This window comes from Ruditapes philippinarum, unplaced genomic scaffold, assembly GCF_026571515.1.
Source record: "Ruditapes philippinarum isolate M1 unplaced genomic scaffold, ASM2657151v2 ctg3186_1_1_1_1, whole genome shotgun sequence".
NCBI classification, from domain to species: domain Eukaryota; kingdom Metazoa; phylum Mollusca; class Bivalvia; order Venerida; family Veneridae; genus Ruditapes; species Ruditapes philippinarum.
The window spans coordinates 1-27,077 of record NW_026858102.1 but is presented as its reverse complement, the minus strand read 5'-3'; the positions used below and the strand labels follow the sequence as shown (position 1 = coordinate 27,077).

Sequence of the window (27,077 nt, the reverse complement as noted above, 5' to 3'; positions counted from 1 at the left end):
TCGCCCATACCGGAGTGACAAAAACGGTCATTACCAAGGCTTTGAACGTGATAATAAACAGCTACAGAAATGTATCACAAAAATCTCATAATTGATGGAAGTCTATATATGCTTGCATTTTTTACAATTGATGAAAGAGTAAATAGAATGAGTAGTGCACTTGGTACGCGATTTCAAAGATGAAGGTTTATCACTTTTTACTGCTCTAGAAAATCTTGTTTCACTGACAAAAAACAAAAAACAAAAAAAACAACAAAAAAACAAAAACAACAACAACAACAACAACAAACAAAACAACAACGACAAAAGAAACGTATGATTACTTTTCTTTACGTATTCATGAAATGATGCACTCGATCAATGCAATATTTAAATAGAATATTTAATAAGTGTAGGTTCCATTCTGAAGAAATAGAACGAGTTGAATTAAAATATATAATATTAGCTTCTCCTTAATTTGAATACATTTAGTAATGAAGCTATACGAATGTGATATTCTATTGAACACATTCCAAGATAAGATACCTATAGCTACCTGTAAAAGTAAAGACTTTCTTTTTAAAATTACCTTCTTTTTGTTTGAAACTCTATCATTGAGGCTGTGTTGTACACTATGTCTTTTAAAACGCGTAATAAATAGAGGATATTGCATGAGTTCAATACTAAATTTATTGAAGGAACGAGTTGGATAAAATTATATAGTATGCAAACTTTTATGCGAGCATACTATTACTTTATATTATTGAAGGATTGCAATATATTTAGTAATGAACCTACATGAATATAATATTCTATTTATCACATACAACAATAAAGACAATAATCATTTTTCTTCACTGACGTGCCTGTAGTGTAACGCTAACATTAAAGATCCCGTAACACACATTCGTTATGGTTTTATATCATAAATATGATGCTCAAATTAAGAATTATCAACTTTGTAAGTTCCAATAAAGATATTACTGAATTTAATATTTCATGTAAATAAAGGGAAGTAATAAATTAATTATTTTCTATTAAATCTAAATCAAATTTTTCAATAAGAAATGAATGCATATAATTTAATAACTACATATAATATGTACGAATATTTGCAGTATATATTTTACATATTCTTTGATGTTGGAAAATTGTTCTATGTGCATAATTAAATACATATGTATAATTTCACTTAAGTGTGGTATAGAACTTCAATTACAACATACAGGATCTTTAAGCGCGTTACGTCTATTCACTATGTTTTGTATAACGTAATAACGTCACGTCAAAATATATAAAGGAGCGTGTAATACCACTTTTACTGATAAATGACGACGTCCTTCAAAATATATGCACGGCCGTGTATTTCTGTTTGGAGTCTGAAAAGCCGATCGAACGGTTATGTGATAAACTCATATTTATACCTATAAAATATCAAATAAATTAACAGGCTTCAAACACTGCTTTAGTTTAATTGAACGATTAAAGATCACTTTTAAATCGAAAGAAAGCATAATTATATTTTGTTATTTTTAGCGTTCGCTCTACTTCTACGCGCGTTTGATTTATTTTAGGATAGCAGAGTATAGGATATGAACTTTTAGCCTTTTCTAACCGCGTTCAGCGATTACGTTGGGTCGATACCGGGAGCGGATTTATCGTGTTTTGGTGAAGAGTTTTGGTGGTTTCACGAGAGTTAATGTTGTTTTAATGTGTACTGTAAACTGAAAACAATAAACATGTTTCCAACATTAAATGTGATCTTACAAACAGTTTTGTTAATTATAGGAACATATATCTTTTATCATGCTGTTTCGATATTCATCAATTATCGACAAAACAAGAAAATATTCAATGGAGCTAAGGGTCCAGAAAAATATCACTGGTTGTTTGGCAGTTTCTTTTATGTAAGTATGTTTTTGTTCTGTTTAAACGGGACTTCTATGTCAGCAAACAAGTTTAAATGCCAAGATGACTTTACAATAATATAAACGATTTGTTAACTTGTCAAATAAACTTCAGCTACTTTATATTGACCTAAATGATATTAAAAGATTAGGTTTAATAGGTCATAATATAGGACGAACCTTTATGCGACGTTACAATGCTATTGAAAATATGCTTTCATTGAATGCATTATCACAGACGCTTGGGGTCAGATCTTTTCCCAAATGTGATACGCCCCTGTAAACACTATATCAAAAATATTTTAATATTTAAACATGAATTGGACATCTTTTACAACGATAAAACTGGTTTTCAAACAATTTTCACATATGTGGAAAAATACCGTCTCAATAAAGTACTTTATTGAGACTTGATGGTATACGATATTTTTGTATATGTAAAAAAATGTTTTACAATTTTGTGTTTGATAATAAACTTCCTAGGGCTGTTACAAATTCTTGTTGATGCTTGGGTTATTTTAATCATTTTAGCTTCACAGGTATAATTCTGATGATGTAGTACTAGGGGATAAATTATTTAAAGAAGACTTGCTCGAAATTTCGCAAACGATTTTTTTTATTTTTCTTTTATTTTATTTCATTCTTTTCAAAGTTATTGACAGTTATAGGTGTAGTTTTATTAAGAAGCAGAATATAAATATAGTACGTATTTCTGCTTCATAGATAAATGACGGAAGTCGTTTTTTAAGTAGCCAAAACATTTTGAGAATGGTAAAACTGATTAACCATTGACTCGGTTAACTCATATTTTACAGAGAGAGAAGTGGTGGTTCAGCCCCGCAATCGCATTATAAGGCAGATTGCAGTCACTGTATTTTTTCTGCAAGTATTAAAGAAAATCTGTATTTGGAGGTCAATATGGCTGTCGCATTTAGAAGTGTTTTTGCCAGTGTCTATAGGTTATGCTCAAAAGAAAAAAAATCTTTTGCTTTTAATGGGCGAATTCCTTGAAGGATTAAAAGTTCTTTTACTTAATCTCTTTCATACTTTATTTTCAGTTTCCCACAGATTCCCATGAGCTGGCAATGTATTTGATCGAAATGTGTAATAAATACGGAAGTGATCAAGGTTATGTTGTATTCTGGGGACTGCTTGGTAAACCTATTTTGGCTCCATCCTGTCCACGTATTACTGCAAAACTGTTAAAAAGCAATGGTCAGTATTTAATATTTTGTTTGAAAACTTGTGCAGAAAGCAAATAATATACGCAAAATAATTTAAATAAACCATAACAACCAAACATAATAGTTTGAAATCGTGTCAGTGTAACATTGTAATTTAAATCCAATGTTAATTATCACAATGTTAAGTTCGTTTGGGTATCTTTTTCTCTCTTTGTTTTACTGTTAATTCTCCATAAATCAAATCATCTGTTTTTAGGGAAATGGTGCCAGTGTTTTTGATAACTTACATCAACATGCAATACACGTTAATGGAATTGCTTGCAGTTTAAAGCTTTACATTATATATGATATGACTCATTATTGAGAAGTCATTACTTTTATTTTGCTTAGAACTTGAGACAAGTCTTGTCATGATGAACAAGGATACTATATTTTCCATTTCATTTTTATATCGAAACAGAACCAAAGTCGATGGGTTTAGATGGAGCTTACAGACATTTATATCCGTGGCTTGGAGATGGATTGCTTGTAGCTAACGGTGAAAAATGGGCGCGAAACAGACGTCTGCTTACTCCCGCTTTTCATTTTGAGATACTGAAGCCGTATATGAATGTATATAACCAGTCTGCAGATGTGTTCGTTGTAAGTTTCTTGAATTTTAACATACAAAATGTTAAAGTCCTTCGGGCAGAACATAGAATAGCGGCAATACTGAACTACAAAAATGTACACGCATTGCCAAATTCGTGTTAATTTTGAATTGTAAAAATTAAATTCTTTGAACTCATATCGCAATATATTTTGGTGTTGCTGATATGTTTTTGTTTGTTTGTTTAATTGGGTTTTACGTCACGCCGACTCATTAAAGTTCATATGGCGACGTTCCAGCTTCACTGGTGGAGGAACACCATCGTTTTCCTATCTATTTTTACTCAAGAAATGTAAAATTAATGCCGTGTTAGAATTGACTCTCTCTACAATATCTCAGAGTGTACCTTTTTTCAAGCGGCATTTTACATAGATTCATTTCCTACATTTTATTGTGCCCCCACTTTAGTGGCGGACATTTAGATTTACCTTGTCCGTCCGTTCGTCCGTCCGTCCGTCCGTTCTCTTTTGTGTCGCACATAACTCAAAAAGTATTTGACATAGAGTCTTGAAACTTTACAGGAATATTGATCATCATGTGTAATTGTGCACCGGGTATTATCGCATGGATTTATTTAGTATTTTTAGAGTTATTGCCCTTGACTTATAAAATTTCTGCAATTTTCAACTTGTGTCGCATGTTATTCAAAAAGGATTTGATCTAGAGTCATTAAACCTTACGGGAAGGTTGCTCAGCTTATTTAGTTTTGCACCTGGGGTTTCGCTTGTGGGTTTATCCAGTATTTGTAAAGTTATTTCCCTTGACTAAGTAAAAACAGTTTCATTATGTTGTTATGTGTTTCTTGAGTACTTGATTAAGAATCAACGAACTTTACAGGAATGATGATAAAAATCACTAAATTACAGGAATAATGATTCACATCACTGTGAAGCTATGCACCTGGGACTTTGGATGTGTATTTTTTTCAGTTTTGTTAGAGTTATTGCCCTTGACTTACAGTAGTATAAATTTGCAATTTTCAACGTGTCCATGCATTGCTCAAAAAGCATTTCACTTGTAGGCCTGAAAGTTTACAAGAATGTTGGTCAACATGTGTACTTATGCACCTTAAAGGTTTGCTTGTGGATTTATTCAGTATTTGTAAAGTTCTTGCCCTTTACTTAGTAAAAGATTTTGAGTTTTCAAAAAACACTTGACCTAGAGTCATAAGATTGACAGAACAGTGGCGTGGTCGGGGCACCCGTGTCCTATGGACACATTTCTAGTTTCTTTGATATTGTAGGAATGTTTGAAATATTCAAGCCTATATTATGCGTCTCAAGTTATCTAATTCAATAAGCCAATATTTCGTTCTAGAAAAAGCTTGCAGCTCAAGCAAAAACCAATGAAAGATTCGAAGTTTTTCAGCACGTCTGTATGTATACATTGGAGGTTATATTAAAATGTGCGTTTTCATACAGCGAAGACGTTCAAACAGCGGGGTAATGATATCTTTTTTTTAACAATTCGATAAATTCTTCTATTTTGTAGCTAAAATTATAAACAAATGTTTAGGAACTCAATTGTACTTTTTTATTACTACATTCGACTTAAAATTAAAAAAATATAGTCTTACAAGTGAACCTACGTCAAGATAAATAAAATATTTAAAAATCAAATTTAAATAGAAAAACAGGGGAGGACGAACAGATTAACATTTATTTAATTATACATTGTACCTATATTTCATGGTTATCCTTGTTCTCTTTACGATCAAAAGCCCTGTAACTAGTTTTGTAATTTTAATACTGAATATAAACTTGCTGATTTGTAATTACGTTTGTTAATGTCATTTTCAGTGATTCAAACGAATACGTAAACACAGTGAATAGAATAACAGACGCTGTGACATACAGGTTCCTGTAAGTTATAAACTCATATTGTACATTGCGTGACTGCCTTTCTGTTATTCTTTTCTTTCTTCTTTATCGTAGTTGTAATGTATTATAAAGCTGAACTCAGACTCGAGTGCATGTCCGTGATCTCAAAACGACTTAAGGTCGATGCTCACTTACAGGAAAGAACCAATAATGCCAATTTTGGTTTAAAACTTTTTTCCAAAATGTCGTATTCTCAAAACGAAAGCCATTTAAGTTTTACCAGTTAAAATATAATCTTAAGTATGCGGATGTGATTTAAAGTACCTATAGACAACTTCATAAACTTACATATTTTTTTTCAATAATTTTTGCATTTTTCTAGCAATCCGTTGATGTACTTTGATACCATCTGGAAGTTTAGTTCAATCGGACGGCAATTTAAGAAAGATTGTGAATTTGTTCATACAGTAGCCGAGGAAGTAATTGACAATAGGAGAGATGCTTTGGTAATTTAAACTATAGTACAACTCTGACTGACTGACTAACTAAAGATAAATAACGAATAGCTTTAAATATCACAATATTTGTTTTGTTTAATTTTACGCTACAGCTCATATGGCATTGAAACAGGAAAGATGATTATGGCTATCTTGGGGTATTATAATCTTAAAGCAACAAAAGGGGTGAAAACCACCTCACTCGTGGAGAACGAAGAGATGCACAAATGCGTCTCTTACAAATCATGCAGGGTCAAATGGTGGCAGCAGTTCTGAAGCCCCAATCCGTAAAGATATAACGTATTGAAAAAGAATATACAAAGTTGAATTAAAGTTTTATATCTGTCTCTTATAAAGTTCTCCAGGGACTTACACACATTTTTTTTCAATTTTTGGCCAAAATTTATTTTAGTTTTGTCTAATATCAGAATGAACAAGATAGTACCAAAGGCAGCCGATACACTGACTTCCTAGATATTCTTTTGACAGCACGTGACGAAGACGGACAGGGTCTTACAAAACTGGAGATACGGAACGAAGTGGATACTTTCTTGTTTGAAGGTGACCTTGATCCTAACTTAATGAATTTCCTTCATGATATTAAAGTTAAAGTAATATACGCATAGTAGGTTGGAACCAAAATATATATAAATTATGATTCGTAAATTGTAAATCACAATATTATTTATGCTTCTGTATTAAATAAATGACTTGATACAGATGTCTGTTATACATTTTCGTAACAAATGAATGAAACATGTCAGTAAATTTATAAATATGTTTTCTTAGGTCACGACACAACAGCCAGTGCCATATCATGGATTTTGTATTCTCTGGCAGAGCACCCTGAATGTCAACAAAAATGTCAGACGGAGATAGATGAGATACTTGCAGGCAGGGAAACAGATGACCTGGATTGGTATAAATTTTATATGACACAACTATGATTTTATGACTTCTTGAATTGTAAAGGTGGGCCGTATGTAATAAATATATTTTTATGTTAACATAATAAAACAATGCCATGTTGATGATGATATATAAAATCAATCAGTGGAAGTTATTTGTATAAAACTTATTTCTGTATTTCATAGGTCTGACTTAAGTCACCTAGAATATCTTACTATGTGTATTAAGGAAGGAATGCGTCTACATGCTCCGGTTCCGGCTATAACACGAGACATCACTCAAGACTTTGATCTAGGTGATAGAGTTGCACCTAAAGGGACAACGGTCATCGCAAATATTTGGGTTTTAAACCACATGGAAACTATCTGGGGCTCAGATCACATGGAATTTAAGCCAGACCGATTTTCAAAGGAAAACGTTGACAGTATTGAGCACTTTCAATATGTTCCGTTCTCTGCAGGACCAAGGTAGGTGTTACTAATTGTACGTTAACAAAGTACAACTGTTATAGCACTGAAATTATTTTCTAACATCTTTAGTATTGTCATATATCACCAAAAGACAACACTTTTTTTTAAAGTACTAATTTTTCACTTAAAATATTTTTATTTGAAATTATATCAAGTTTTAGGGGCCTATATGAGCGAATTATTAAGGTAGCTTAACTTGAATCACTTGCCCCTCATTGCTGTGGATTCAAGCCCCGCTACTGTGGGTTCAAGCCCCGCTGCTGTGGATTCAAGCCCACTGCTGTGGATTCAAGCCCCTATGCTGTATGTTCAACTCACGTTGCTGTGGGTTCAAGCCCCGCTGCTGTGTGTTCAGACCCGATGCTGTTGATTCAAGCCCCGCTGATGTGGGTTTAAGTCCCACTGCTGTGAGTTCAAGCTCCGCTGCTGTGGGTACAAGCCCTGCTCGATTCACTGGATCCTCTTTCATTTGAGGAAACTTTCTGCTTAAGGAAAATAGGTTGTTTTTATCAGGTGCTAGTACCTGGATAATAATGTTTTCCTGTACCAGTAAAGCTGAGAAGTCGCCACATGACCTTACTGTATCCGTGTGACTTTTCCTTGAAGGTTGAACAACCTTTATGCTTTTTTTTGCAAACACATCATTATCTTTTTATTGATTTTTTATTTTTTTAGAAACTGTATCGGACAAGTATTCGCTATGAATGAAGAAAAGGTTATCCTGACAAAGTTACTTAGAAAGTATGTTTATTTACTAAATATGTAGTTTAAATAGGAAACATCATCAAAGAGTTTTTTTAGAAGAAGTCCTGTAGTAAAAAGTTTTGTTTGTATAACATTTAACATCTCTTTGATAGATATTTTATATTCTATAAAGGGGTGATCGTTTGAGAGAAATGAAAAATAAAAGCAAATAGGTTTTAATGAGTCTGTTGGTGAGAGATTTTGAAAGATGTTACATTTCTCACGCCCCTAGCACTGGCTGAAAAGTGTTGGAATCAATGATCCGAATAGCAATAATTACACTTGAATTAAGTATGGCACGACATTTTACATCTGTTACATAGCACTTTAAACACCTGATATAAAGAATATAAAGGTTTTTTGGATTTTTTTTAAACAAAAATATTGATATAATCACTTTTTATAGGAAATTCTTCCACATATTACAACAAATATAATTTGATTGAATTTTATATTTCAGTTTTTCATTTCGTCTTGACCCATCACATACAGTAAAACGTAAAATGTCCTCTGTCATGAGAACACAGAATGGAATGTACATGTTTGTTGAGAAACGAAAGACTTGAATAAATTTTAGACATGGAAAAATGGCATTTTTGATTGCTTTATTGTTATATTATATAATGTTTATGACCTCTAGTTTTATATCATTCGGACTTATAATTGAATTTGTTCTACCTATGAAACATATGCAATATAAATATTAAGACAATTAAAAATTGGACAACATTCAAACGGGTGTATTCACAGCTGGCAGGAACTGTCAATCATTGCTTCATTTTTAATTTTCACTAGATTTGAAGAACGTCCACTGCGCTTCTATGGTAAAAAAACAATAAATAAAACAAAGTAAAAAAACACACACAAGTATACGAACAAACGAAGAAATAAAGAAAAGATAAATATGGATGAATTGTTTTCTATGCCTCTACAATTTTAAATGAATTATGAATAATAAATCACTACTACAATTGATTTTTCTTTCAAGAAAACGAGTGACTGTCCATAAGCATCCACCTTATTTTCCAGACTTAGTACCCACTCATTTTTACCTCTTTCCTAGACTAAAAAAACACATCTGAAAGGTCATCGCTACAAGAGTAGAAATGGACTTGGGTCGGCCATCTTTCAGTCATGGAAAGGTATACCAAAGGAGGCCTATTTTGAAGCATTTAACAATTGATTTAACAACTCAATCTTTGTATTTCTGTAGGAGATTATCTCGATGGATTGAATTAGAAAAATTATGATATTTTATCTTTTGTTACCTTGAAAGACAATATTGCATAACATATTGATCCACCCTTGTACAAATTGGTTATCCGTTGGGACAGAACACGTTTTATCGGTTGTAAACATTGCAATTTACACAATCTAATTGTTTCATGAATATATGAGCCGCGCCATGACAAAACGAACATTATGGGTTTGCGACCAGCATGGATCCAGACTAGCCTGCGCATCCGCGAAGTCTGATCAGGATCCATAATGTTCGCTACAAAGCCTATAACAAGTAGAGAAGCTTATAGCGAACATTGAAAGGCCATTCAAGTTGTAACTGAATGAGTAGTTCATTTAAGAGCTGACGTATAATAAGTTCTATGATAAAACTAAAAACAAAAATGAGGCTGTTTTAATTTAGAAAAGGAACAAAGTATTGGAAAGTAAACAACTTTCCTTTGTGTCCAATAAAGTGTATTGTTTGTTATCAGTTGGGTATTATAAAATAATTATAGTGTAAGATGAGTTGATAATTACAAAGAGCACTTAAATATGTCAACTGAAATTAATAAAGTGATGCAAATAAACCTTTAATGTGCCATCAATTCAGCCTCGATCAATTTATATCTATCGCATTCATGAATGGAATTGTCATTTATAGAATGCTAAAATACTGATTAAAGACTTTACAAAGCTATTTTAGACCAACAGTGTTGCAGCGTTTGACTAAATATATATAAAGAGTAGTGTTTCGTACATCGAATGCTTTAAGTCTTTAATAAAGATATAAATTGATAAGTTTCTAGTTTCTATTTCATTTTCTGAATTCATTAGTGCAAAGTAATTTGGTATATTTGATCTTTTCCAACAGTGTTTTTATAAATATATATATATTTTAAAAGATAAATTTCACGTTATTCACAATATGTTATTCACTATATATATATTCGTAGTTCAGCATATTGTGAACATTCTAAAATAATGTGGAATTTATCTTTTAAAATAAAACAATTTCTACATTTTTAGCTCGACTATTCGAAGAATATGAGAGCTATTGTAGTCGCCCGGCGTCGGAGTCGGCGTCAGCGTCGGCGTCTGCGTTGCTTAAAGTTTTTGTAAAATCAAATATCTCAATTATTGCTAGAGATATTCAATTAAAACTTACAATACTTATTTATAGTAACAAGGTACATCAGATTGACAAGCTGGATAACTCTGCATACAATATTGACAGAATTATGCCTCTTTTTAACTTAGAAATTTTGGTTAAAGTTTTTTATAAAGTCAAATATTTCAATTATTGCTTGAGATATTCAATTAAAATTTAAAATACTTTTTTTTAGTAACAATGGACATCAGTTTGCAAAATTGCATAACTCTGCCTGCAATATTTGCAGAATTATTTGCCCCTTTGAAACTTAGAAATTTTGGTTAAAGGTCTTCAAAGATATTTACTTGAAACTTTACACAATGTCATGTACTTAATTAGGGTCATAATTTGACGGTCATAATTGTATGTCACTGACCAAGTTCCATAACTCTATCCTGCATTAAGGCTGATTCATATCCCCTTTTCTACTTAGTCTCTTGGTTAATGTTTACATGCAAGTTTTACATATCTCAATAGCTATTAAAGATATTTATTTAAAACTTCACATATGCATTTAGGGTCATAATTGTAGGTCACTGACAAAGATCCATAATTTCATTTTGCATTTAGGCTGATTTTTCTCCCCTTTTTCAACTTAGAAATTCATGGTAAAGTTTTGCTTGTAAGCTGTTATCTCCATAATTACTGAAGGGTTTGTACCTTTTTTTGGGACAATTTTATGCATTCATAATAATAAAGCAGTGATTTACTTGATAAAACATCTTAATAACAAGTCTTTGTACCCTTTCTGTCAATTTAATGTATTCATAGGTAATTAGTATTATTATACTCAATAAAACACCCTTGTGACATTACCTTTCGAATAGTCAAGCCAATATGTATAATTAGACTCTCTCTATGGCCTATAACATGAATTTATAAAAAAAATAGCCCTTTTGTGAACTTAAAAAATTAAATATTATCAAAGCTCTAAATTTAACATTATCAAGGCTCTTTTACTATCAAGCACTTAGAATAGTCGAGCCTGCTGTCCTACCGACTGCTCTTGTATCATCAATACTGTACAGCACAGTTTATTCCATTTAACATATGTGAGAGGAAACACTTAGCCGAGACAGTGCAATTCGAAACTTTTCAACATTAAAACAGTTTAAGCACTTCTGAAATTTAAATTCTACAAATAATACACGAGCTCTAGTTTAGTCATTTAATTCTGAAAACCAATTTTGGACAAAAACATTTTTTACTCTTTGTTCACTAAACAGATAACATACATCTTCATCTACTTGAAATAACCATACATCATTAAAGTGACTGTAATAAATCCCCATGTTCTTTTGTTATGCCTCTGTACAATAAATCATCTATAACTGTTTCTACATAGAAAACTGTTACATCCTTGTTGTTGTTTAATTTTACAGCCAGTGTTTTATAACACTTTCAATTCTTCTGCATTTCAAACTTCTCCATAAATTAAATTGAATAATTTTTGCTCAATTAAAGGGATCGAATGAATAATAAACAAATCATTAATAAGATAAGAATGATCTTGACAGTATTTGCTGATTTTAAGCACTTCTTACAGCTCACAACCATTATTTCCAAAATTTTGTTTCAATATACATGTATTATGCAAAAGTCCCATAATAGCGGGACACATTAAGCAAACTTGCGACACACACACACGCACACTAGCACGCATACATACATACAATAAGTCATACATACATACATACATACATACATACATACATACATACATACATACATACATACATACATACATACATACATACATACATACATACATACATACATACATACATACATACATACATACATACATACATACATACATACATACATACATACATACATACATACATACATACATACATACATACATACATACATACATACATACATACATACATACATACATACATACATACATACATACATACATACATACATACATACATACATACATACATACATACATACATACATACATACATACATACATACATACATACATACATACATACATACATACATACATACATACATACATACATACATACATACATACATACATACATACATACATACATACATACATACATACATACATACAAAATTTCCTTTGTATGTAAACTCCAATGTTGCATTGTTGGATTGAGTTTGCCGATTTAACTTTGTAAATATGAATTTCAACAAAATACATTTTGTTAAACGACAAATTAAAACATTAACTGGTTTCCTGAGAGTAGCAATATCAAGCCAACAAAACAGAATTAAGTTACTTTCTTAGCTTTACATTGTCAAACCATCATGATTCAAATCAACATTATCCAGCTGTTCATATTTTGCAATAAGAGATAAAATAAGCTCTGCCCATTCACCCGCCCACAACATCATCGTAAATAAACGTTTTTATCCGTTCATTATTTCGTTAATTACCGGCGTAGATTCCGTTAACCATACATTTTAGCTGTTTGCAAATCATGACAGTTATTCACCAAAAATAATTCATTTGCATGATTGCCATTCTATGCATTTATTCAATCAACATCAGCGGAATTTAAATTATTATAGGCCTATTAGTTTTGAAAAGTTGTACATACCCCAATACCTAGAAAAAAGAAACTAAAACTCACCAGGTAACTGTCTCAATCTAACTTTTAATAGGGTTGCTTGGGGATAAACAATTTTCAAGGAACTTAAAATTATTGTTAAGACTATAATCAACATGCTCTTTTTAAAGACAAATAAATTTTACTGAGTGGATTCCAATTTGCATAGGAATGAGTAACTTTGAATGACAGTGAAGCTGTTACTCTACAAGTTAACTTTCAAATTTTCAAGCCAACATCTGGTAGAGATGTTGCTACGACTAAATACTAAAATACAAGAATAAATTCTAACTGTTGTCTTTTATAGAAGTAGCATTTACTATTATATTAGTAACTTTAATACTAGCGTATGACTTGACAAGAAAACATTTTTAACGATATCAAAATTAAAACCAAAGTTGTATGTACCCTTTCGTACTTTTCATTTCTTATTTTTACCATACAGTACGTGTAGATATATTTTTGCATTTTTACCATATTTTTTCAGAAATTATTTTAAATGAGTCCAAAGGTATGTATGTTGATTATCAATTTATGTATACCTTCATTTTATCACTATGAAAAAGCCATCACTAACAAAACGTAATACAAATTCTGTGTAGTATTTCTTGTACATAAAAATAGTTATCTGCTTTAAATCAGAATGAAATCAAGTTAAGGTACCAGCTTTTAAGATTTTAAAGCTGTAATTTATTTAGATAAATACATAAAAAGGGGTTCGCTGAAGACCTACTCCATAAGAGTTTCATTTAATTTGAAATATTTTTGTACTCATTATAACTGTACAGGAAGAGTTGCCTCTCTTTATATTCTGCTCTCGTGAAAATTGGCTCCGCCTTTTAATCTTATTCTATTACCCTGATTATGCCATATATGGAAGTAACTGTAGTATGCTGCTGTCAGCAATGATAAGCCCCGCCTCCTATGAATAATACATGCAGGCTCTGCCTCTGATACTTGTAGTTAGTTCTTATAATACACTTGTACAGTAAACATTAAAAGCTAGAAACTATCCTGTGTTATCAAACAATCCCTTTAACGGTCTTGTTCTATTTAGAACATTACAGTTACAAAATCGTTTACAAATGTTAATCGCGTAAAATGTAAGTGTGGTGTTGTTAACCTGAGAGTGTTAACTGATGCATTTACATTCTCAACGTCATAATATGCGGCATAAAACGTGTTGTGTACGTTCTATCGTGTACATTTATACATGTCGAACATTTAAATTTATATATTTCTAAATACAGTTTGCAATTTATGTAAGTTGCATGTTAACAACTTCCATTTTTATCAAATTGAGAGAATCAAAACGCTTAATACCGGTGCGGTCGGATCGACAATTAGATTTAGTAGAACCTAAGTATGTATTGTCAAATATTTGGCAACGAATAGCCTCCATATTTTATATGCGTCTCTAATTTATGTCGAGACACCGCTAACGGATGAGTCGTGTCTTGATGTTGAAATTAATCAGAACTATATTCTGACAGACATTAAACATGTTTCCAACATTAAATGTGATCCTACAAACAGTTTTGTTAATTATAGGAACATACATCTTTTATCATGCTGTTTCAATATTCATCAAGTATCGACAAAACAAGAAAATATTTAATGGAGCTAAGGGACCAGAAAAATATCACTGGTTGTTTGGCAGTTACTTTTATGTAAGTATTTTATTTTTATTCTGTCTAAACGTAAATAAAATATCAAAAAATAATGTGGTTATATGTCAAGGCTATACACCGTACATACGCTTGTAATATAAAACAATCTGTTGTACAGCCAACTGTTTTATTTATCGTGATATTTACAGGGGTTATAATATAGCACAAACCTTATCTGGTGTTTTAATATAGAAAAAATTCAAGGTTAATAACATTTTATAAATTTTTTATTGACCTCAATTGCTTGCTCTCTACTAGCTGATCTGCTATATATATGAATCTTTGTTTATCTAGCTAGCTGTTTAACAGGTAAAAGAAAATGGAAAAAAATAAGGCGGAGGATTTATACTACAAAACCAACAAGTTATCGCTAATACGTTATGCTTTAAATATACTGCTGTATTCGATGATACACCAATGTTATTAACACATATTTTCCTCTCTTTGTTTTGAAGTAAAGCTCGGTGGTCTCATTTTCCTTAAACGACTTTATCATATTCTAAAAGCATACAAAGTTTAAAAATAAATTTTATTATGCAGTTTTTATTGTGCCTTTACATCTTTATGTAACTACAGAATACGCCTTTAATTATGTGCTTTCATACCATGTGATTGACAGAATTTCGTAAAAGCTCATGGCCATTTTAAAAAGGAAGTAGAGCAAAGTTTCATGTGTTATCTAAAGTTATTTAGATTAATTACTTTGTTTAAAATGTTCCTAAATAAGAGTTGGAATTAAATTATGGTGAAGCGCTAAACATATATTTTATATGCGCCTTGATTTTGTTTATATCCTCACACAAAAGTCAGTTTGTTGAGTTTCTATTACTTAAACCATGTTCTATATTACACAGTTGTATAGTTAATCCAAGTTTACCATGCACATTTTAGCCGTGTGCTTCCATGTTTAAGGTTTATTTGACACTTGTACATGCAAGGTAAAGGGAAAATAGTTCAGAATTGTGGTATATCTTCTGTTAAGAGAAATCACTGAAATAACAAGATGCGTGAGGTTTAATAGTCGTTTGTTGAATGGAAATATATCTTAAAACACAATTTTCAGATGCGACAGAAGAATGGTTTTATTCACATGTTATTGTAATGAGCAGTACGGGTTTGTGTCCTCAGCATGCAGATAAATTGATCCATACACCTTGGGAAATATGCAGTTAGCAATTATTATTATGATATGAATTTACTGTGCCCAGAAGGAAGAAAGTCTATCCTACCATTGTATCATAGTTTGGGGACCTTTCTGTTGAAAATGTATCAAGAGTTAAATCGTATACATATACATGCACAGTGTGTTAACTGGTTACCCGCACTCCAGAGCATGCCCATTGATTGGTTCATTTTGACATGGGTTTACATATTGTGACAACAGATCAAGGAATAGCGATGGAAATATCATATTAAGATGCTCGTTCATTATTTACATTTTTGTGGGGTTTCATTTTGTGGTATCAGGGAACGTACGTGTACACGTTTTTATGTTTGACTATGATACAAAAGAGAAAGAACATCAAAACACTCGGAAATCTGATTTATACTCGGGGGCTACGCTCCATCGTACAATTAAATCAGATATAGCCCGTTTTTCGATGCTCGTCAGCCCGGTTTTAAATCGATCCGGCTTCAAGATAACATGGCCTTATGCGTCATATATTGATACTTTTATCCATCCTTTTTTCTATACTATGAATGAAACAATTATTCTATAAATTTTGTTTCCACGGATCCCTGTTTTGTTGTTGTTGTCTACTTGCTGTGTTTCATCAACTTGACGGTTGTTGCCAATTTACCGCTATTCAGAAGTGTTAGACTGCACAAATAAATTCGACTACAAAAATACAAATCCCTTTGTCTGAAATAAAAGAAATTTAAATTTTGACAAATTTCCGAACATTAAGAAATTACTATGTATATACATTTTGGACCAAAATATTATATATTTGTCAAAAAGATTGACTTATCATAGGAGATTAAAGTTGACGCGCGGAAAGAGACATACATAAAGAAGGTCAATAAATATAGAACAAAAAAAAATGTGTAAATCTATAGATTCATGCCGACGAAAACTCAACAAACTGAGTGATGTACTATGGGTGAATTTTTGGTGTGCGCCTGATCCTGTTGATTCCAACTGACTGATAAAAAACCGTTAATAATTTAAACTTCATAAAGTTGTACATGTACATGTATATGAATTCCTTAAATAATACAATGTTCCATGCAAGTAGAATATATTCAATGACTTACATTATGTTAATGTGTTTATTTTTTTTTTTCTTACCTGTCTAGCTAAAAGTCCAATTTATGTGAATCAATCCGGCGCCATAAATTCAAATCAGTTCAGAAACGGGGAAATATATCAAATCAGCCCGAAACAATTACGCACCGTGTAAATGTTGTTATGCAGGAAGAATGGTTATAGACATGTTATGCATCAAAAACCTTTAAATTTTTCCTTCTTTTGCAAGTTTAATAACGTTTAAATAATGGTTTCAGAGCATGTAAGATGCTTGTCATTTGACAAAAGTAGCACTGATTGTTAAATTATTTGTCATGGAAATAATAAAATGTAAACATTGTAATATTTTGACTAAATTGTAACTAAATCACGTTAAATGTACTCATTATCAAAAAGCACCCGAAAATAAGAAGTTTCAGGTATTTGGCAAATAAGCTAACTGCTTGGGAACTATAACAGTACACTAAAAAGAGCTTTGAAGAAGCAAAACAAAACACAAAAAAACAAGAGGGCCATGATGACTCTGAATCGCTCACCAGAAACAGCTTTTCTCTGTGTTAGAAATAATTTTCCAAATAAACTCGCCGAAAGGCAAATCCAGCTCAACTTCAACTTTCCCCTCTAGTTGCACTGATTGTTTTGTTGCAATTTCTTCATAATAATCCTGGCCCATCATTTCATTGTTCATTTTATTATCCACGATATAAACTGAAATATTTTGTCCTAATATTTTGGAAAGGCTATGTTACAAGTGTTTTCCTAAGAAACTATGTAGAATAAAATTCTACAAGAGCAGGTTAATTTTTTCTTATTAACTTGTGTGAATGCAAATGCCACATTCAGTTTAGTAAAACAAAATTTTTAAAGTTTTTTTTATACAAAAAGAATGAAAATAGGTCAAAAAATATGAAAAGTATGCCAGCTGATATCAAAATTCAATTCAGCACCAAAAATTACACACTAATCCAAATTTCAAGTATTTATGTCAAAAACAAGAAAATAAGTCAAATGATTTAAAAATATCAAAAGTAAGTCATATATGATCTATACTAATTTCGGCATAACAAATTACACCCTTCGTCAAAATTCCATTTTTGTAAGTCAAAAAGCAAGAAAGAAGATCAAAAGTCAAAAGATGTTGGTCAAGCGATATATAAGTAGGTCTGCTGATATCAAAATTCAAATCGGCATCAGAAATTACAACCCATGTCCAAATTTCAAGTCTGTACATCAAATAACAATAAAGCAGGTAAAATGGTTTCAAAGTGTCATTAACAGCTCAACTGATACCAAAATTCAATTAAGAACATAAAACAGATACAATGTTAGCTTTTAAAAAAGCTAGTAGCGACTCGCTTCGTAATTTTTTTCCAGGGGTGCGTTTAAATGTAAAAATGACAGTTCTGTTAGCTGAAGAGACTTGAGCGCACATCAAAATAAAAGTGATGGAAGCCAGTTCTCTCAGTTTAACAAAGAGGAATATGAGTATATATGAAGATGCATGTAAACAGATAAAATGAAGACCCTATGTCTATGCACATTTACTGTATAGCCTGTTGACCTTGACCAAATAAATGTTAGATAGGTAGAATTCATACATTTAGATGTCTCTTTATACGAAGTTAAGTTGTAATATGTTATTTAGTATTGGAATGAGTGACAGACACAAGTCCTAAAGTAAACACAAGTTGTCAATGAATTCAGCCAGAAAAGCCGAGATTCTATTAAAAATATAGGGATCCCGGAAATTGACCAGTCTAAGATGTTTTTCAGATAAGCCGGGATCCTATTAAAACATATAGGGACCCCGGGAATTGACCAGTTAGTGAATATAGTTTTCAGAAAAGCCGGGATCGTTTTAAAATATAAAGAGATCCCAGGAATTGGCCAGTTCAAGAATATAGTTTTCAGAAAAGCTGGGATCGCATTAAAACATAAAGGGATCCCGGGATTTGACCAATTCAAGAACATATATAGTCTTTGATTTTTCCAATTAATTCGGCATATTAATATAAGTATTGTGATTTCCGCATTTTAAGTTTGTTAATAAATAGCTCTAAATATATTAATATCATAAGTTTAATTAATTTAACGTTCATTACATACAATAAAAAAAAACTTAACGTTTAATGGCCTTTCATTACGACAATAATCAACACAAATGTAGTTTATTTGTTTTTCCTCTATATGTTATACGATCCCGGATCCCGGCCAGTCCGGGCGTCCCGGATCCCGGAACTAAATACCGGAAAAGATAAAATTACCGGAAAAAAGGAAAAAGAAAAACATGCACAGAACCAGATGTACACTTATGTTAATAAACCAAACGAAAACTTACTACAGAGGAACAGGTGAGATCGCTAAATCAAAAGTCAGTGTAAATATGATTAATTGAAAATAATTCATGAAAACAAACATTTTAATCATCAGTATATCTTTGCGCTCAAAATAATACTTGCTGCTTTTTAAAAATGGCGTGAAAATTGAAGGTTTTTTGACGCTATGTAAGATTAAATTTGATTGGCTAAATAATTTTTGATCCTAGCCCTGAAAGATAAATTTTGTAGAAAGCTGGAAGCCAAGCTTCGATTGAATTTTTGGATGGATTCGGAGTTTTAGGTTGTTTCTCAGTAAAATCCTAACGAAATACCGGCTCGCCGTGGCGAGCCGGCATCAGGTACAAAGGTGTGTCCAAAATTGACAGAACATACTATCTCCAAAATTGAATCCAATTAATTAAAATTGAAAAAAACAATAATAACAAAATTAAATAAAAATGACCTTTTGAAAATCATCTCTGTTAGGAAGAAAATTATTTACACAAAAAGAAGATTATTTGATTTTATTGTTACCTAGCTTAACAATATTGCATTTGTGAAAAAATGTTATGGCACAACACTAAATAGCACCAGAAATTAGTTCTATACAATTCAACTTTGCCACAGTTCAGTACTGTCTAACGAGTTTTAGGGTCAGAGTCTTATTTCAGCATGTCAATTCAAAGACAATGTGCAGTTCAGATACAGAGCACATATTGTAATAATTGATACAATATAAAAGTATTCTTACTTGACAAAAAATTAAGCATCTACTGTATAACAGAGCTGTATTATTTTTCTTTATACTAAATTTTCAATTAAGTATTACCTATTTCTGAAACCATTTACATTTTAAATGCTCTTTATAAATTTTAAAGTAAGTTATTGGATGTTGTTTATCATTATGCCCTTATAATGCACTCAAGTTATTTCATTATTATCTCTCATGCCATATGTCATGACCTTAAATTAATTCATCAAGATCTTTGGAAACAAAAAATGTCATGACTCTCTGCTAATCAATCTTTTTTTTTAGAAAAATTGCATAACATTTACACATGTATGGAAAACTTCCAACATGAGTTGTTTCCCTTTCATTATTTAACTATAATTTGAAGAAATGTCACGGCGTGGAGCATTTTAGTTTTAGCAGTCCCTAAAATTGGCCAATCAAATTATCATGAGCAAATTTGCTACAGACATCCATCAATTAGTTCAGCAAGGGATGCTGTTTAAAGGTTTTTCTATTTTTTTAGCTCTAGAGGCCCCTAAAATTAACCAATCAAATTAATATGAGCAAATTTGATAGAAGACTACCCAAAAATGCTTCAAACAAAGTTTGGTGATCATCCACAAATTACTTCAGTAGAAGGAGATGTTTAAAGGGTATTTTTTATCTATTTTAGCTCTAGAAACTCCTTAAAGGGGCAAATCAAATTAATATTAGCGAATGTGATAAAAGACTCCCAAAGAAAATGCTACAGACAAAGTTTCAAGGGCAATAACTCTAAAAATGCATCCAGACGAAAATACCAATGTGCACAACTACACGTGCTGATCAACATTCCTGTAAAGTTTCATGATTCTAGGTCAAATACTTTTTGAGTAACATGCGACACAAGGTGAAAATTGCAAAATTTACTAAGTCAAGGGCAATAACTCTAAAAATGCTAAAAATATCCTGACGAAAATACCCAAGTGCACAACTGCACATGCTGATCAATATTCCTGTAAAGTTTCATGACTCTAGGTCAAATACTTTTTGAGTTACGTGAGGCACAAAAGAGAACGGACGGAGGACGGACGGACAAGGATAAATCTAAATGCCCGCCACTAAAGTGGGGGCACAAAAAATAATGTTAATAATAATGGTAATTATAATGAGGATAACAATGATGATGAATAATATTTACAATTGTCATATACCGCCTCCGTGGTCGAGGGGTTAGAGTCGATGACTTCTAATCCAGTTACCTCTCTGGCGTGGGTTCGATCCCCGGGAGATGCTTTGGTAGTTTAGCGCGGAGGAAGGTTGTCAAGTACTGGTGTAACTCTCCAGGAACGATGGTTTGGAAACTACCCGCCTATATGACTGAAATACTGTTGGGAAAAGGCGTAAAATGAAACAAACAAACAAAACAATTGTCATAATTACATATTTTACGATATTGATAATCATGATGATAATGGAAAGAGTAAGAGGAAAAAGAAAAGGCAGATGAAAATGAAGGTAAAGGATCATAAGTGGAATCACTTAAATGTAAACTTTGTTCTCGTTCAATATTTTCTTAATACATGTATTGTTTTTTCGTTATATTTTTTAGTTGCCGACTGATAGTCATGAGCTAACAACGTATTTGATGGAAATGGGTAATAAATACGGAAGTGAGCAAGGGTATGTTGTACTGTGGGGCATGCTGGGTAAACTTATTTTGTTTCCAACCTGTCCACGTGTAACTGCAAAAGTGTTAAAAGGCAATGGTCAGTATCTTTTATAAAATTTATATTTTGTTTGAATAGAAAGCAAAGATGCATAAAACAAAGTGATTAACCGGAAGCCTAGGGGTTACATGTTACTGTTCTTTAACTAAATATAGTAATTTTAATCGGTTAATGAGCCCTTTTACTGTAATATTGAATGAAATGTTCCGGGACCTGTTCTTTGTTTTCAGCTTAATTTGTCTATAGTTCTCAATGAAACAATTAGCCTTGTGAGGCCGATATAAGTGTCAGTGTTTTCTGATGTTTCAACATAAACATACAGTACAAGTAGACCAAGTAACATCAATAAAATTAATGTGAAAAGCTTATTTATATTTACTCATCTTGCTTTGAAATACATTGTTTGGCATATAGAACAAAGATGCTTGCAGTTAATCATTTATACTTTTCCTTTATGACAGAACCCAAGTCGATGGGTTTAGATGGAGCTTACAGACATTTATATCCGTGGCTTGGAGATGGATTGCTTGTAGCTAACGGTGAAAAATGGGCGCGAAACAGACGTCTGCTTACTCCCGCTTTTCACTTTGACATACTGAAGCCGTATATGAATGTATATAACCAGTCTGCTGATGTGTTCGTTGTAGGTTTTCGTAGTATATATAGAAATAGAATATCATAGTTTACAAAATCAACCTTTCCCTCACTCAATGGTATTTGATTCTAGCATTTGGTCTTAGGATATATTACACTATAATTTTTTAAAGCATAGTTCTTCTTTTCTATGTTTAGCGAACAGTTACGCATTAATTAATGCCTTGTTAGAATTTATTAGTTCTAGATGTCCGAGCTAATGTGTCTCATTTTCAAACGATGAAATCACCAAAATATTTTATTTAGATTTAGTACTGTATATGATTTAATTATGTAAAAATATCTGAAATAATTAATTTTATTTAATATTTCTAGTATTATGTTTAAATATTGTCAATTTTTCTCTCGCAGAAAAAACTTGCGGCTAAAGCAAAAACCAATGAAAGATTCGAAGTGTTCCAGCACGTCTGTATGTATACATTGGAGGTTATATTAAAGTGTGCGTTTTCATACAGCGAAGACGTTCAAACAGCAGGGTAATGATATCATTCATGCCTTCTTAGATTTGGGATAATATATTTTTGAAAATTCAACTTACATAAAGAGCAATGGCATATGTAAAACACAATCTTAACTGTTAATAATGCCAGGGGGACGATTTTAATTATCTACCAATACAATTAATCGCGAAAGTCATGCTGTCTTTATGGTCAAACTTCATCATATTTTGCTTTGAAATATTAAATCTATATTACATGCTGTGTCTCGAATATCTGTTGTACAAATCAAATTTCAGTGAGTCTAATGAATATGCAAGTACAGTGAATAGAATAACCGACGCCCTTACATGCAGATTCTTGTAAGTTATATACGCTTATTGTTTCTTTTTTCTTGTGTCTGTTTTGTTGTTGTTTTAGGTGAGGTTATTTTTGGAAAACACATATTGCTCGCACTCCGTATACATATTTCCTGGTACATATCCGTGATCATCCTACTAGAGGTTGATATATGCTCCGAATTTAATCAGAAAGTCAGGGTTGGATCAAGAGGTTATGATAAACTACCGGCCTGTATCTAATTTACCGTTTGTCTCCAAAATTCTCGTGAAAGTTGTCGATTCCCAACTTGAAAGACACCTATCTGCACATAAACTTCATGAAGAGCGCCTGTCGGCTTATAGACAGTTTCATTCGACAGAATCTGCTCTATTATGTGTACAAAATGACATAGTCCGCTCTCTTGATCAGAATGAAGCTACTGTTCTAGTAATGTCGGACATATCTGCTGCTTTTGATACGATCGACCATAGTACCCTCCTTTGCCGGCTCGAACAACACTTCGGAATAGTAGGCAAACCTTTACAATGGATGAAATCATATCTGTGTGAGCATTATCAAACTGTCTGCGTCATAGGTGAACTGTCAAAACCTGTACGTATGACATTTTCTGTTCCACAAGGGTCCGTTCTTGGTCCGAAGAATTACATCATGTACACAAAACCTGTGGGCGCGATCTGTCGGATGCATAAACTTCAACATCATTTCTACGCTGACGATTCGCAATTGTACACGGCATTTAAACCAAAGGAAGCCATTTCACGCAATGAGACCTTGCGACGGGTTGAAGCATGCCTGAATGACATCATACTATGGATGAATAATAACTTTCTGAAACTCAATGCGGACAAAACAGAGGTGATCGTCTTTGTACCAAAACGAAGTGATATTGAAGATCTTACTGAAAGAGTCGGTGATTCTGTAATAAAACCATCAACAACAGTAAGAAACATTGGCGCCGTATTGGAGTCTCATTTAGACATGGAACAACATGTGAACTCAATTTCTCGTTCATGCTTCATGAAAATACGACAAATAGGCCAAATTCGGAAATACTTGACTGTTGATTCAACCAGAACCTTGATAAACTCGTTTGTGACATCAAAATTAGATTACTGTAGTTCGTTGCTATATGGATCTCCAAAGTACGTTCTCAACAAGCTCCAAAATGTTCAAAATACGGCTGCTCGAGTTATTACCAGGACATCGCAAAGCTGCCACATAACCCCAGTTTTAAAGGAACTACATTGACTTCCTGTGCACATCAGAGTCGAGTATAAACTCCTTACATATGTGTTAAAGGCGCTTCGTGGACAGGCACCTACGTACATACGAAACATGCTAGACATTAAACCTCAACCAGACAACTTAGGTCCCAGAATGATTTCTTAGCACTTGTTGTACCGCGTAATAGGACTGTGACTTATGGTGATCGTGCTTTTATGTCGGCAGCCCCTAAACTCTGGAATGCCCAACCTAGAACACTTAAAAGCTGTGAAACCCTAACTGTGTTTAAAGAGCACTTAAACCTCTCTTATTTAAGAGGTTTTATTTAGACTGATTATGTTTTAGGTTCTTACCTGAATTTCATTATTTATGTGGGTCTTCTTAACTTTTTTATTTAAACTACATTTGATTTGAATTTGTGACTTGAGCAATATTGATGTTTTAATTTATTTTTTCTTTTAAATATTGTATAATTTATTTGGTTATATTGTATAGTACTTATGAACGTGTCAATGTGCATGAAAAAAAAGTGCTTAAGAAGTTTGGTATATAATAATAATAATAATAATAATAATTTGTGTTTCAGGAAATTCGTATTAAGGATTTTATAATTGTGTTGCAACATGACCCGTGCCTAACAGATAAAGTCATAAAAGTTAACAACATATCATCTACCGACAAAGATGACTTTGCACAAACCTTTCTTTGTTTAGAAGAAGAGCATTTAAATTAATATCACACATATAACCTTTTAATATAGTTACACTTAGTTTAAGCTTTTTCTGTTCAATATATTGTACATAAAATAACATTTACAAACGGTTACAAATATGGTTACACTTGACTGTGAACCATACTTAAGAACATTATATATTTACATTATTCAATATTTTTATTGATTTTACAAATTCCTAGCAATCCATTGATGCACTTTGATGTCATTTGGAATCTAAGTTCAACCGGACGGCAATTTAAAAAAGATTGTGATTTTGTTCATGCAGTAGCCGAGGAAGTAATTGACAAAAGGAGAGATGCTTTGGTAATTTTAATAAAATGACTGGTAACTTCTGTTTAACTAAAGATAAATGAAGCTTTTAAATTTCAAAAATATGATTTTATGAATAAGAACACTAAAAAGTTTAAAATCTTTCCTTTAAATAAAGCTATTAAGGTACAGCACACTCATCCGTATGACACACGATCATATTGTACCAAACGTTATTTGAGCCGTGTCACGACAAAACCAACATAATGGGTTTTCGACCAGCATGGATCCAGACCAGCTTGCGCATCCGCGCAGTCTGATCAGGATCCATGCTGTTTGCTTACCAACTCTATTACAAGTAGAGAAACTGATAGCGAACAGCATGGATCCTGATCAGACTGTGTGGATGCGCAGACTGGTCTGGATCCAAGCTGGTCGCAAACCCAGTATATTGGTTTTGTCGTGACGCAGCTCATTTAAGTTTTTGTCTAATGTCAGAATAAACAAGACAGTACCAAGAGTAGCAGTTACACCGACTTCCTTGATATTCTTCTGACAGCACGTGACGAAGACGGACAGGGTCTTACAAAACTGGAGATACGGAATGAAGTGGATACTTTCTTGTTCGAAGGTGACCTTTATAAGGAAAGATGATTGTTTTTTTTAAGTTACAAAATAAAAACATCATATTTTTCCGGTATAAGATTAGAACCAAGATACAGTGATTATAAGTTATCAAGGACTGGCTTTATTTAATTGTTTACAGTTTTAATGCTAATAGCCACATATAAACCACACATTACTTGATGTTGGATAATAAGACTCTCTTCAAGGCCTATATATAACAGTGACATGATGTTGATACATTATTCTTATATGTTTCCATTACATATACATTTATATAAGTTATGATAACGTATGACAAATTTGTTTTTTAGGTCACGACACAACAGCCAGTGCCTTAGCATGGATCTTGTATTCTTTGGCAGAGCACCCTGAATGTCAACAAAAATGCCAGACTGAGATAGATGAGATACTTGCAGGCAGGGAAACAGATGATCTAGAGTGGTATAAAAATTGTTCCCTTTATCGTAACATTATCTTGATTTGTGAATCTTACATAGTGATGGATGGAATGTTTCTTTTTTATAAATAGTTTCCCTTAAATGAATCGATAAATGTTTTTCATGGAATTTAGACGAATATTTCTTAAAAGTATATTTTCTAAAGAACATGTTCAAAATTCTGGCATTTAGGAGGGACTCGTGTTACAGTAAAATATTCAAATTATCAGAAAAATATTCAAAGTATCAGTAATATATTCAAAGTATCTGGAAGGGAGCATCGTCTCGTGTTAAAAACGAGAGTTTGTAACTCTATTTTGTTCAGTTTGACAACACATACAAACTTCTTGAGCATGACGGTTTAAAAGTAGAAAAATGGTGATTTATCAAAACATGTGTGGTTATAATTAACATTATACGCTTTGGCCAAATTGATATGTGCGGTTATCATGAGGTTTATACAGCTTGACCAAATAGATATGTATGGTTATAATGAAGTGTATACAGCTTTCGCCAAAGTGTGGTTATTATGAAGGTAATACAGTATTTGACAAATCGGAATT

General features: G+C 32.3%; 2 protein-coding genes across 2 annotated transcripts; both read left to right on the top strand.

Annotated features, from left to right (window-relative positions):
- The first annotated feature begins 1,580 nt into the window (after positions 1–1,580).
- On the top strand, positions 1,581–9,065 carry LOC132752097 (cytochrome P450 4F4-like). The gene is made up of 11 exons (XM_060742373.1): positions 1,581–1,886; positions 2,945–3,101; positions 3,531–3,712; positions 5,037–5,161; positions 5,519–5,581; positions 5,922–6,045; positions 6,465–6,597; positions 6,826–6,955; positions 7,131–7,412; positions 8,091–8,156; positions 8,620–9,065. Exons 1-11 carry the CDS (start codon positions 1,719–1,721, stop codon positions 8,723–8,725), a joined length of 1,536 nt encoding a protein of 511 aa, XP_060598356.1. The 5' UTR covers positions 1,581–1,718; the 3' UTR covers positions 8,726–9,065.
- Positions 9,066–14,534: 5,469 nt separating this feature from the next.
- On the top strand, positions 14,535–26,621 carry LOC132752099 (leukotriene-B4 omega-hydroxylase 3-like). The gene is made up of 8 exons (XM_060742374.1): positions 14,535–14,797; positions 21,691–21,847; positions 22,270–22,451; positions 22,814–22,938; positions 23,199–23,261; positions 25,381–25,504; positions 25,949–26,081; positions 26,389–26,621. The coding sequence occupies exons 1-8, from the start codon at positions 14,630–14,632 to the stop codon at positions 26,604–26,606; spliced, it is 1,170 nt and encodes a 389-aa protein (XP_060598357.1). The 5' UTR covers positions 14,535–14,629; the 3' UTR covers positions 26,607–26,621.
- Positions 26,622–27,077: the final 456 nt, after the last annotated feature.